General features: G+C 38.2%; 1 protein-coding gene across 1 annotated transcript in view; it reads left to right on the top strand.

Annotated features, from left to right (window-relative positions):
* The first annotated feature begins 914 nt into the window (after nucleotides 1–914).
* The window catches only part of CACNA1I (calcium voltage-gated channel subunit alpha1 I), a 381,909-nt gene continuing 368,139 nt past the window's right edge, over nucleotides 915–14,684 (top strand). The window contains exon 1 of the mRNA XM_058190911.1: nucleotides 915–943. Coding sequence (XP_058046894.1) covers nucleotides 930–943 — 14 coding nt within the window. The 5' untranslated portion in view covers nucleotides 915–929. The remainder of the gene's footprint in view (nucleotides 944–14,684) is intronic.

Genomic DNA, 14,684 nt, shown 5'->3' with positions numbered 1-14,684 from the left:
GGCACAGTTTGCAACACGAGTCGTATTTAACAGTCTGACACTCATCCCACAGTACATGACAATTTTGCAGGGCATATTGGTTGAGTTGTCAACCTATTTGGCCATTGGTCCAGACAACTCACATCCTCAGTATACTAATCAGGATGGTGCAGACTCCTTTGGTTGTTATTGGTGGATAGTAATAATGACTTTACTTTTAAAAAAAGAAACATTTTTTTCCATTTAAATAGCGTAAAAAGGAGTTATGAAAAAGCATTCAGTGTGAACTGGAGCTTTAGCTAATGATTTCATAGTCCAACATTGTTTCTTGCCAGTGCTGTCAAGGCCAAAAATGAGAGAGACTCATGAGCCGTGGTGGCATAGTGGTTAGAATGCAGTATTGCAGGCTAATCCTGTTGTCTGCTGGCTGTCAGCAGTTCAGCAGTTCAACTCCCACTGTCTCAAAGTTGTCTCACCCTTCCATCCTTCCAAGGTTGTATGAGGACTCAGATTGTTAGGGTTAATATGCTGACTCTGTAAACTGCTTAGAGGGGGCTATAAAGCACTGTGAAGCGGTATATAAGTCTAAGTGCTATTGTTATATTATCCATTGGGAGGAAATGTTCAACTACCTTTTTTTAAATGCATTTCAGGAGTTCTCATTTTGTGCCAGCATGGCAGAGCATGGCTCCCACCACTCCTCTGCCTGGCATTTGGGGAGCCAATCGATTCACAACAGCCCCACAATGTGCTCCCTGGAACATGTGGATCTGGGAATGAGTGAGCCACCAACTTCATTGGAGCAGCCACCGCCGTCCCCAGACTTAGACGACAATGAGGATGATGCTGATGTGCCTCCACTGGACCCAAATGTGCCCTATCCTGATTTGGCCCCTGTGGTTTTCTTCTGCCTAAAACAGACAACCCGCCCTCGTAGCTGGTGCATCAAGATGGTGTGCAATCCATATCCTTTATAAGCTGTGAATTATCCCTTCTAGCCCTTTTTTTATCCCTCTCTGTCCTCCCTTTGCTGTCTTGTCCTTGCTGATCGCCTCAAAGGTAAGTGGTGGCATTCCATATATATTTAATGAGTCAGTTTGTTCCTTATGTTATGTTTATACACCACTTTGTGATCAAAATGTGGTTTATACACCACATATGTGATCAAAAAGAGTTGCTTGCAAAAGGGAGAGAAAATGTAACAAGCTTTTAGATATGTATTTTATTTTCATTCCTCTCTTTATTTTTCTGTGCTGACAAATATATATACGGCATGATTTAAAGCAAGACTGGTTGGTGCTGGTGTTGTTAACTTGGCTACAGATTTGCTATATATTTATATATTTATTTTAAAATTCTAATAGTGACACAGATTCTGAGACAACCTTCTCAAACCTTGTGCTATTTAAATGTATTGGGTCTCTGGGTAAGGATTATGGAAATCAAAATTCTGTTAACAGAATTTGGCCAAAGTTGTTCTAGACAAGAAAATTTCAAATCATGTAAACTTTATTTTAAGAATAAGACTGATTTGTAATTAAACTTTATAGAGAGCATTCAGTGTAGTCCTAATATTTCACTAGCCTTCTTCATTGTCAAACTAGAATATTGGATACTTTGAAATGAAATGCTGTTGTATACAACAATTCTTGGCTAAGATAATCCTTCCTTCTTGCGTAATGGATTTGAGATCCAGAACTTCCAACCTGTCTAATCTTCTGGAAGGCACCTGGCTGGGGAAAGGTGATTAAGTTATTATTAATTCTAGAACAGATTAACTATTCCAGAAATGTTTAATTTATAATTTTGTACCAAAATGCAATACATCAAGCATCGATGTCCTACGGAAAAAGCCTTTTGTAGTTAAGGGGTATGCAATATCTCTATCACATTTATGCAACAATCTGTCTGTACAGAATTAATTGTTCTGATGTTATATTTTCTCCCAGGATTTGTTATACATAAAATAACAATTTCCCCAGTATGAGTCTAACTAAATCTTTATTTTGGAACAGATGGCCTGTGATCTGAAATAGCACATTATTGAGTATTTTAACATAGTCTGATCAGTTTTTGGACAGCTTTGTGAGTCATCACCATTGAACTCTGAAGCATGGTGGACTGACTAGATGATCCTACCTTAGAGAACTTATGGATCTAACTGTAGATGCTTGGGGATTTTCTTATCAGTACTCATGGTGAACAGTTCTGCCATAAATCATGTCACAAATGCTGGAATTAAGATATGGTGAGCATTGGATGAGTGTTCTCAAGCAACTTCTCGCTATACTCTGATCCTAAGGGAGCTCCTTAGTTTACCAAGAAGCTGTCAATGATGAAGCAGCAAAAGTAATGTCCAGGGCATTGTGATGGAAACAAGAGCTGAGTTTGACCAAGTATTGCTATGAATCTAACGTCAACAGCAATAAGGGTGGTAAAGCATCAGTATATCTCTGCTCTTACTGCATTGGCAGAATGTCATTCAGTGGCACTGTTTACGGTGGCTTGTTCCCTTTTGAGGAAAGAGAGGCAAGTCATATCTCCCTGCAGGCTGATGTAACATTTTTGCCAATTGTTTTGCTGAGAAAAATTATTCATATTTACTGCAATGCTGCATGTATAGATCCAAAGGATGTGACTTGGAAAGTGTCTTTTCAAATCATCTGGCATTTGCTTGAGTTTATGAATTCTGAAGAAATGGACAGGTCTCTCTTACATTTGAATTTTGTGATCTACGGGCTTCATCTTTGAAAGGCCACTAGGGATGTATGCACCCGAATACAAGAGGCCATTAATGCTTCTATGAGGGAAGAAATCTTATCTTTTTTTTCCTTGAAGGAAGCTACAGTACATTTCTTCCTCAAGAAGTCATCCTTTACTCAGGCTGTATTAGATAGCTATCATCTATTTTTAACCTTTTCTGCCTAGGAAAGAACTTAGAGAAAGTAAGAGGATATCACCAGTGGTGGGATTTAATTTAACAACCGGTTCTCTGCCTTAATGATTTCTTCCAACAACTAGTTCACCAAACTGTTCAGAAAGTTAAGAACCAGTTCTCCTGAAGTGGTGCGAACTAGCTGAATCCCACCACTGGATATCACTTACAAAGAGCCCTAGATGAAGCTAGTTATCTTGATCTCTTTGCGTCAGGGTTCAGACTTAGGTATGGAATGGAAAATTGTATTGGTCACTCTTGAGAATGGCTTCATCAAGACCTGTATTAATTGAATATGGCCCTTCTGGTCCAATCAAATCTCTCATTGGCATTAACTATAGATATTTTTCTATAGCCATGAGAATTGGCAGTAGGGGGTAATGTTCTGCAGCAGTGTCAATTGTTCATAAGCAATGATTCTGGTAGGAGGTCATAGTTAACCAAAGCCTTCATTGTTCCAGCATAGGGTGCTGCAGGTTTCAATCTTATTGCCCATGTTTAATGTCTGGAACTGATAGAGAGAGCACCCATCAATTCTGGATGAGATATCAAGCAACATACTCATGATGATACCTAATTGTATATTTCTGTCTTGTAAAGGAGAATTTTGTAGCTCAAGGTTGAACTGAGAGGTCTTTGGTGCCCTCTGAATTTGGTTGTTTTTCTTGCAGATGTCTCATTACCCAAACTAGGTAACATCATCAGTGCTCGTAAGGAGTGGAGTTTGCTCTCAAACAAGTTTCAAAATGGTAGAGAATTCCTGGAAGCCTGGCACTCTGACAAATTGGCCACAAATAGGCACATTAATATAAATAGCATCTACATATCAGAGGTGGGTTTCAGCAGGTTCTGACCAGTTCTAGAGAATCGGTAGCAGAAATTTTGAGTAGTTCGAAGAACTGGTAGTAAAAATTCTGGCTGGCCCCATCCCCATCTATTCTCTGCCTCCCGAGTCCTGGCTGATCGGGAGGAAATGGGAATTTTGCAGTAACCTTCCCCTGGACTGGGGTGGGAATGGAGATTTTACAGTATCTTTCCCATGCTACGCCCACCAAGCCATGTCACACCACCAGGCCACACCCACAGAACTGGTGGTAAAAATTTTTGAAACCCACCACTGCTACATACTGTGCAAAAGAGATAATCAACAAGCCAAAAAGGGAACAAAAAGACCAAAACACCTCCCATCAGCAATTAAGACCCAGATGAGCATAGATTAACACCAAGATTAACATCAGACCAACAATCAAGAAGTAAACAATACCTGAATCAAGGAATTGGCAAACAAGCTAACAGTAAACAGCCAAACCAAACAACCTCCAACACTATTCCCATGAACATTGACAGGGCAAGCCACTAGAATATAATTTGAGAGCAAACCCCAATCCTTCCTAGCACTGTTGATGTAACCTAGTTTCAGTAATGAAATATCTGCAAGAAAACAACCAAGCTCAGAGAGCACCAAGGACCCCTCATGTCTATCTCAAAGTAGGAGATGTGGTAGCTGCAGTTTAAGGACAAGGATGTAATTCTCAGTTCCCAGTGGAAGATTCCAAATAAAACTGCAATTACCCTTTGGATCATTTATTTCCCCAAACTAATTCAGCCATCACCTTAAAAAAAATACATACAAAAATATTTTTAAAGGAATACAGAAATGCCAACTTTGGATAAAAATGCATACAGTATGAATGTATGTCCATGCTTCTTTAATTCATAGAAAAGGAAATAGAACAGACCCATAATGGAAAATATGCAAAATTTGTAAATCCCATACACAGCTAAATTAGAAATCAGCTCAAGAGTAATGAAATCTTTGTACTTAAAATTCAGACTTTATATATGTTATATAATCTGTAAGTGCACTGTCAGTGTGGAGCACAGTGAAAATTGTGCTAGTGCCAGTACTAAACAAGCTTTGCAGTGCACTATGTAGCAAAAGGGTGTTTTTCACTTTGTGCACATTAAGAATTCATGGTGACATTTTTCTTCAGAACAATTGAGAGGGGTGTTGTAATGTTGATTTCTCTCTATGAAATTTCATTTAGTTCATTGTATGAGAATGAGGTCTTATAGAACTTGCTTGTTGTTCTAGGAGTTGAGAACAGGACTCTTGAAATGTTGATGTGGTTGGGGAAATTGCATTACTCTCAGCACCCAGCATCACTGGCTAAGCTGGTTGAGGCTGCTGCTATGGTAATGTACCATGTGAGGGTTGCAACTTTCCCCCCTTTTCATAATCCCAGTCAGAATAGTATTCCTTTCCCAAAGATGTTGTAGTAAATTATTTTCTCTCTTTCTGTCTCTGTCTCTCCCTCTCTTCTCCAGGATAAATTTAGATATAAAACTGATTTGAGAGTGTTATGTATGGCTGAGTAGTGTTAGAGTGGTCACAGACCTAATTAGAAACAAAGCCTTATTTTTTTTATTTAGCGTATTTATACAGCCACACATCTTAGATACATGTGACTGAGCAGCATGCAACACAACAGTTAAAAACTCCATAGTAATCTAAAGCAAGAAAAAATACATAAAACAGACAGAGTAAAGACATAAAATAAACAGATAAAATCCAATAAGCAGGAAAACAAAGACCACTTAATTAATCTCATACAGCCTATCTTGCAGCCTGTCCCTGGGGCCCCCTAGGCTGGTGAAAGAGCTTTCCAGAAGGCTAACAGAGATGGGGCTAACAGTTAGGGGCTATCCACACCAACCTCATATAGGGAAATAAAGTTGTGTTTGTAGAAAGCCTGCTAGATGGCCCAGAGAATTCATATTACAGATGCCAGATATTTCAGATGTTCCTGCTGCTTTCCAGAATACACTAAAATGTGGATTTTACCAAGTTTTTGTTCCATTACAAGGCACAGATACAAGTATTATGCAACACATACCCTGCAGAGTCACATAATATATTCTGTGAGATTTCACAGAGGAAAATTAATGTTGCATTTTTGTAGGTATATTTATTGGACAGTTTGCAGTAGAAAGTTCTGATAAAATATTTGTAACTAAGAAGACAAGCTGAAATCCAACAGAGAGTGCACAAGGGACTGGTCACATATCTATGAAGCGTTATAATGCTTGTTAGCTATGATGTTACTGTCAGTGGAATGTGTATAATATGTGTGTTTGTGTTTATGAGAAAGAGAGAATCAAATGGTATTAGTGCTGCTGAGTACCCAGAGAAAGGATTGCTGTGCCATCTCTCTTTCAGATCTTTGCTTTGTAGGTTTGTGAGCTCTCTGAGAACATAGTATTAAAATTGCAGATTGTTGCTGTGGAAACAAATTGTAAACAGAGATCCCTTTTGATGCCAGCTACATCTTTGATGTTGGAGGTAGAGTGGGAGAAGCAAATAATTTTTCTTTGGGCCTTTTTAAAATTTGAGATTCTGCTAGCACGACAGTGAATTTAACCTTGCCCTCCTGATTGGGTGGGACAATGATAGGTGCTTTTTCTGTGAGAATTTACAATTGCGCCTGTTAGCCCTTTAAGGTGCCCCAGACTAGGAAAACAGTTATAAATCCTATTTTTAATATGCTTGATATAGGGTTACAGTTACAGAATCTTGCAACTTCCTCCGTCCCTCCTTTATCTACATGAAACAAGGGTCATCTTTGAGATGGTTTTTTAAATTGCAGTTCTGACCCAGACTCAGATTTCTTTTATCTGACTATTGTCTTGGTTGCAATTCTTCCTCTTGTTCCTCAAGATTGTTCCTACGCCCCACTATATCTGCTGCTTAGAAAGGTTATATTCAGCTTGATTCTTCAGCCTTGATGATGCCACAGTAGATTTGCTCATAATCTCTGTCTATCGCTCTGTCCTCATTTAATGTTAACAAACTACAATTAGGATCACCCAATAAATTTAGAATGTTCATATAGAGCCACACTTTTCATGTGCATTGCTCTTGGGGATACATGCAGTCCATGGACCATGGATTGCCACCTCTATTGCTGAGTATTCCAGACAAAGGGGACATTTACAGTGCAAGGTCACCACATCACAAATACAGGCCATCATAGAGGAAAACAATGTCTTACATTTATCGACAGCCTATCGTGAATGTGACCTCCATCTGTGTTTTCCAGCTTTTCATTGAAAGTAATTTTTCTGGTTTGTACTGACACAAATATTGCTGTCCAGTTCATTTATGGTACTTTACTTTATTCTAGGTAAACCTCTGTACTCCAATTGGCTACTGTGCAGGGATGCCCCTCACCTAGGTTAGTAATAGACATTACTATTGTTAGTAATAGACAGATGCAGGGTCTATCTGCATCTGTCTGAGCACATCTGTATTTATCGATGGGATTGCGATAGCAGGTCATTTTTGAAACATGGTTGAAACTTTTTTAATGATGAATTTTATTTCCCTGAGCTATCCACTTCTTAAAAATCAGGACCAATAATGTAGCATTCCCTTCCCTTCCGATTTTCAAAATCTAGATGGATAAGAATTGCAGTACTTTGCCATATTTGTTAGTCTGTTTAGAAGCTGGAATGAAACCTTTCTATTTCAAATAATAGGAAAAACAATGAAAATGTTCAGTTGTAAGCTGTTCTAAAACAAAAGCAGTATCTCAGGTAAGAAAAAATAGTAATTAAAACCAACAAAATTCCACATCTCAAATAAATACTATATTCATACACTATTGAAAATCTGCTATTGCAGAAGCAGTAGCAAATGTTCTTGAACCAAATATGGAAAAATGCAAGAAAGGAGTTTATACTTCAAAGCAAGCTGTTGGATTTGAAATTTTTTATGTTGATGTTTTAACTGTCCTTATATGCATTTAATTTAACTTCGTATACATATATTTTATGTCTGTTTTGCAAACAAATATATACACAGAAAGAAAGCTATTGATAGTTGCTTTCTAAGCACAGAACCTGGAATGACACAGTAGCAAAAGAATTTATCAGTGAGACTGCAGGAGCTGGAAGTGTGGGCTGAACACCTGAAGTAACTGCCAAAGTATCCTAAATATGGACAGAATTTTGTTCAGTCATCTTAGAGTTCACTAGGGATCATTGTGGGAAATCTGCATCTGAAGAGTACAGTAGAGTGTGGGTATATACTTTACTTCTTTAGTCTTTCTTTCTCCAGAATATCCACATTTTTGCTATTTTGTAACAAGTGTGTAAAAGAGAGAGGAAGGGGACAGTCAAACATTTTTCTGGCATAAATCGGAAGGTGATTCAGTAAATTCAAAATCATTATATATGTATTCATTTTAACATTGGAGTGCAACCTCTATTTTGTCAATTCAGGGATCAAATATAGAGATAAGATATTATGAATAAATGGGAAAATGGGATAGAGAAAAAGAGAATATGCTTTTCTTTTCTTTATACAGGCAGGAAGAAGATTGGGAAATAGATTCCCAGACTATATGAATTTAAAGATTCAACTCTTATCACAAATGAACATTGTACCTCATCTGAAGTATATTTCTGTGCAGTAACTGGAACATAATTTTGCTTCAAGTAAGGAAGAGACACACTTTATGTGAAGAAAACTGGTTTTGTTTTTTAAAAAAGGAGACAATTTCTCACTTTTTACAAGATATATCAGCATACATTCTGATAAATAAAAGGGGCTTTTAGAAAGTCTATGGATATTCAAGTTATTTTAAGGGTCTAAAATGAAAAGTAATATTTCCCAATGAGCAGACCCAACAAGAGAGCAAGAAGTAAAGTAGGAAGGTGAGAATAAAGCTATGATACCAAGAAATTGATTTTATTAAAATATTCAGAATGACTTGTATTTTTCTGACTTCTATTTTAAAAATGTAAATAAATTCTTTAATCCAATTAAAGAATGATGACCCCCTTGGCATTTCACGGGAAATATCCTGATACCTCTTCTAAGATTTTCCACATTATAAAAACTTCTTTCTGCAAATTCCTTATGACTGTAGCTCCAAAAGAGAACTATAATAAGAGGACAACCATCATTAGATAGACTGAAAAAGAGACATTTAAGAGAAAAATAAACCTTTTCTTAGTGCTTCTGTTTCATTTTCTTTTTCTTCTATCCTAGTGAAATCCAGAATACATACATTCTGTTGAAATTATAAATTTTCTTCCATCCATTTTCTTTCAGTTTGATGGAAAAAAACGTTTCCTAGAATTTTATGCAAGAAAACATTTTGATTGAATTCTTATCACTGGGGTGCAGGGCACGTGCACTTTAGTTATGAGATGGTTGAAGGATGTTGTGAGTCCTTTCATCAAATAAAAATACCTGGAGTTATTTGCAGTGTCTTATTTTCCCAAGTTTAAGTTAAATCCTACAGGAAGAAATATCATAATGGAACTTTTCCCTTGACCAGGAAGATTAGTAAGACAGGGGATTTGCAAAGCAATAGAGTAGGTATGTAATTAAAAAAAACAGTAGCAATAACAGCACCTTTACAACAATAGAATAAGCTCAAAAAGAAAAGAATTTCTAAAGAATTCTGAGACAGAGGTGGGATTCACTTACCTTCCCTACCGGATCGCAAATGGGAGCATGCGCACTCGCTTCGCTCAGCTGCGCCACCTCTGAGCATGCACACGGCAGTAGTCGCACATTATGGCTGGGTGGGTGGGTGGAGCCTTCCGCAGTCGCTGCTACCGATTCACGCGATCTGGAGATAACCAGCTGAATCCCACCACTGTTTTGAGGTAAGAAAAAAAACAGATAATTTGTTGGATGAACTCAGCACAGTTTTAATTGAAATAGAAGTTTAAATGCCTTAAATAAATATTATTGCTATGTTTTATTTCCATTTCCACCAAATCTCTTGATGTTCCTTCTTATTTTCTACTCTACTCCCATCTTTAACATTTGTTTATGTCAGTTTGCTGGGCAGGAATTTGCAAACATTTCGACATCTCTCTCTTGCACATATATGCGTGTGTATGCATAGACTCATGAATCTTATGGGATCAAGCTTTATTGAACAAGAAGGAAGAAATTATGTCCTAGATCGGGACTGATGATGGCTTTAGGTGGCCATCTTTTATCTTGCGTGAATAAAGGGCAGGTTGTAATTCCCACAAATCATCAATTACCCCCTTTTCTCCTCCTTGTCACTAGCTCTGCTTCTTGCATGCCACTGTTGCATGCATAAATTATTCACTTTAAATTGGATTTGTGTTACTTCTCAAACTAGGGGATTTGGCAGTCCAGTCTTGTGCAAACCTCTTCTCTGTGGTGAGGTTTTGGTTGAGAGCAGCCTAGGGGTGTGTATTTTTGGATCTAAAGTTTTTGAGTACAGAAATGTTAGCTATGATAATAGGCGGTAGCTGCTTAGCTCCAAAACTGAGATTAACGAGGTAAAAGATCCATTAATTTTAAACCGCTATGAATATATGAAGGGGCTCCAGCTTTACAGAGGGCAACCACCTGCATAAAGTGGCTTCATCCTAGCATAGAATAAAGATTGTTACCTACCTGTGTCATGTCAAGGGACTATGTAGTTTCTACTCAACCTCAGCTGGAAAAAACTTGCAAAACAAAAACCTCTAAACAGAGCTGGTTTAGATGTTGCTGCAGGAATGGTTTGACATATGGTTGAAATATGTATGTTTGATCCATGCATGGAATAACAGGATAACAGAGTTGGAAGGAATCTTGGAGGTCTTCTAGTCCAACCCCCTGCTCAAGCAGGAAACCTTATACCATGCCAGACAAATGGCTGTCCAATCTCTTCTTAAAAGCTTCCGATGATGGAGCACCCACAACTTCTGAAGGCAAGTCATTCCACTGATTAATTCTTCTTACTGTTAGGAAATTTCTTCTTAATTCTAATTTAGAATCTAGGGTTGGATCTCTCTTTGATAACATGTGTTTTAGGCAAAAGAGGCTTGGGGTAGGGAGACCAGGATAAGCCAGTGCCGTTATTGGTGACACACAGCTAAAGGGAAGTAGTGAAAAGAAACTCCTGGGAAGATTGAGGAAATAAGAAGTAGGCTGTTGCATAGCTTTTGCTTGAATGCAAAGGCAATGACAATGTGAAAATACTAACAAAAGATTAGCTCCATCACACCCTCATCACCACTCCTAGATTCATATGTAGTATATTCAACCAGCGTACCCACTTCAGCTTTTACTTTCCCAGTGTAGGAACAGGTTGGATATGTCATGCTTGAATTCAAGAGTGTTGGCGGCTAAGGGAAATGGAGATCTCCCCTTCGCTGTTGTGTGCCTTTACCCTGAAGTATGACACTGGGAAAATCAATCTGCTGACTACACAGAGGTGGCTAGGGAATTCTGGAAGTTAAAGTCCTCCAGGCTTAAGGTTGCCAAGGTTGGAGACCCCCGGAGTAGAGTTAGATGGAACAGCTTTGCCCTATTCATCCATTTAAACCTCTTCAGATATTTTTGGGCCAAAATTCAGAACAAGCAGAATACTCCAGGTTTCAGTTTGGCAAAATGGTGACCTCTCCCTGAAAGATCTAGCTGAACTTCCAGCTCAGAGATACTGTACATTCCCCATTTCATAAACACCTCTAGAAGTGATGGCAAACTTGCCAGTTTCCCTAATAGGTGAAAATTTGTGAAATTCATGCTAAAGGAAAGTTCCATGTGAAGTCTTTCTTCTTCATGTATCTATCGCACTTCAAGATCTGCAATGTAAGCTTTTAACAAGGTTGCTTGGGGGAGCTATCAGGTATGTACAGTGAATACTGAAAACCCAGCCTGAAAATGACATATCAGGCATGCAAGTGGCTTGTTGGAGATGCAAAAATTAAGCTTCAACCATAGAGGGAAGTTCTGTTCCTCTTTTCTGATCCCTGAGGGTTCTGGATGACAGCCTGGGCTTACTGTACTTCCTTTTAGTGTGAAATATGTCTTCCTTAATATTCTTCCTGCATTTAAAATTTATTGTCTTAATTACTTTTAATAATATGCCCAAATATATTTATCTGATCAATTGTAGTTAAAGGAAAATCATCCCTAAAGGCAATGTTACTGTAGATGATGTGAGCTGATGTCTGAAATATCTAGGGAGCATTGGAAATACTTGTTTTCATTGAATTGCATTTGGTGCTACTCCACAGAATCGATTGTATATGCTCATGTGTTGCAGTTTTTGTTTGTTGTCTCCTCCCTCCTCCAGACAGGCTGTTTTCTGTAAAGGACCATACACATTTATAACACTATACTGCATTGGCAAATATCACGAGTATTGTTTTTTAGAATTAGAGACTTCATTATAGTAGCATTATTATACTTGCAGTTATATTTATGTATATTTTCTCATATAAGGTTAATTTCCATAATACTTTCTATTAGTATAGTCTTATATCGATTGCAAGACTGTGGCTCTAAAATCCAGCACAGTGATATTTCTATTCCTTTCCTTTTCCCTCCAGCTGACGCAAAGAAACCTTATTTGAGTTGATGGCTCAGTGCAAGGATGAACATATTAACCTTCACATATTCAACTTTCCTATAACTCTCTTGTTCAAAACCAATCATTTCAGAAGCAGCCGCAAGATTAGTGAAAGCTAGAGCAGTGCAACATAAAATCTGCCAACAAAAAGTTTTCTTTCTTGTAGGATGACTCCAAAGAGGTAGCATGTTCATTATATGGAAACTGGAAGAAATTATGTTATGAGGATGCAAACTGGGGCCCAAAGAGGCATCAAAGCAAGAGTAGAAAGGTCAGATGATTCTCCTTTCCTACATTTTAACTAACTCTGGCATATTTGCTGTTAGCCCTTTGGGACGGGCTACATTGAATCGTAGGGCTGCAAGAAACCTTGGAGGTCTTAAGGAACTTGGGCAATCCTTGATTTATGACCACAATTTTTGTGCCCAAAATTTCTTTGAGACAATTATTGAGTTTTGCCCCATTTTATGATCTTTCTTGCCACAGTTGTTAAATGAATCGCTGCAGTTATTAAGTTAGTAACATGAGTTGTTAAGTGAATCTGGCTTCCCCATTGACTTTGTTTGTCAGAAGGTCACAAAAGGTGATCATATGACCCAGGAACACTACAACTGTCATAAATATGCCAAGTGCCTGAATTTTGATAATCTGATCATGGGGATGATGCAATGATTCTAAGTGTGAAAAACTCGTAAGTCACTTTTTTCAGTGCTGTTATAACTTTGAATGGTCACTAAACAAACTGTTGTAAATTGAAGGCCACCTGTACGCCAAGTTCCATGTTAGATCTCCCTCTAACTAGCTTCCACCCATTGTTTGTTGTCTTGCTATCAGCTGTCATGGAGAATAAATTGATACCCTCTTCCCTGTGACAGCTCTTCAATAATTGGAAGATTGCTACCATGTCACCACTAAGCCTTCTCTTTCTAAGCCCAAACATATCTAGTTGCCTTCGCTATTCATCAAACGAATAACCTCTAGACCCCCTATCATCTTTGTTGATCTTCCCTGCATCTTTGTAAGCCTCAGATAAGAGATTCCACTGCAAACTGATACTATCAATAAAGTATTGGTACTCAACTGCTTTGAATTTGGTACTTGGTGCATTTTGATGCAAACAGTTTGTCCCGGTACTCATCGTTTATTTGGTAGCATAGGCTAGAATTTGTCAGTGTTGGCTATTTTATAACTGACTACATTATTCCTTATGGGAAAAATTTGTTTGGTGTTCATTGGGTTCGGTACTCATCACGCCTTTCGGAAACAATTAATGATGAGTACCTAGGTAATGCAGTATCTCAATAAATAGTCTATAACAACATAATTTTATAAGCCTGGTTGCACTTTACTACCGTTCTCTCTCATATCTCAATGAATCAGGAAAAGACTGCAAGAGTCTCTTCCATATCTTACCTTGTTTCCCAGCATTTAAGGAATGCTTAAGCCTTCTTTGATTATAGAATGGTTCTTGCTATTTCCTTCAAGATCATCTCCCTGACTTTCTACTCTTGTACTGATTTTCTCACCTTGGTGTTTCTAGTATGAGGCACACAATTTCTTTTTTTTTTTGCTTAACCTTTGAAGGGCACTAGAAGGTTTACATTCCAAAATGGCAATATGGTCAGCGTGAAAAAGTCAATAGGACCAGGGAACACTAAATCAGATTTTATGCAGTTTAATTTAAAATTATGAAATACAGTTAACATGGTTTTTCTTCATGTATTTCATAATTCTCCCACTCCACCCAATTTGTCACATTCAAAATACCAAATTGATGGTAACTTTGGGAGAGTCCTGAAGTTGCATGTAGGCCTGAAGCTCTGGTTAAGTTTTTCTGCTCCACAGAGTGTTTTCCTGCTTGGTATATTTCATCATCTTCCCTTAGAATGGATGCTGAAATTTTGGAGAGGAAAATATTGTAGAATTGAGAAAGTGGTTTCAACATCTAATCAAGCATATACTAGTGCAGTTTATAGGATATAGATTGTTTGTTTATTTGAGACCTTTGAGAATTAAGTTGTTCAGTGTAGACTAAACAAGAAAATCAGTTATCATAAACAGAAGGCAGGGAATGCTGTGGAAGCTATCTGTCGTGTCCCACTCCTCCGCTGACGGCCGGGTCGGGGAAGTCCGTATCAGGCATGCCTCTGCAGCTCTGCCAAAGTCCTAGCAAAGTTCTCAAGGCAGGCAAGAGACCAGGAAGTGACTTCAGCAATCCAAGGTAGACTTTGCCTGACTCAGAGAATGCCAGAAAGCAGATCCTTTATATAGGCCATGGGGTGTGGCTCCATGACTCAGCACTTATCCAGGCCTGCCCTTCCCTTCCTTTTGCTGACATCGCCTATCAATTCTCCTGAAGCGAGGATCTCTCC

This window comes from Ahaetulla prasina, chromosome 7 (assembly GCF_028640845.1).
Source record: "Ahaetulla prasina isolate Xishuangbanna chromosome 7, ASM2864084v1, whole genome shotgun sequence".
In the NCBI taxonomy this organism is placed as follows: Eukaryota; Metazoa; Chordata; class Lepidosauria; order Squamata; family Colubridae; genus Ahaetulla; species Ahaetulla prasina.
This window is presented reverse-complemented; position numbering and strand designations above follow the sequence as displayed.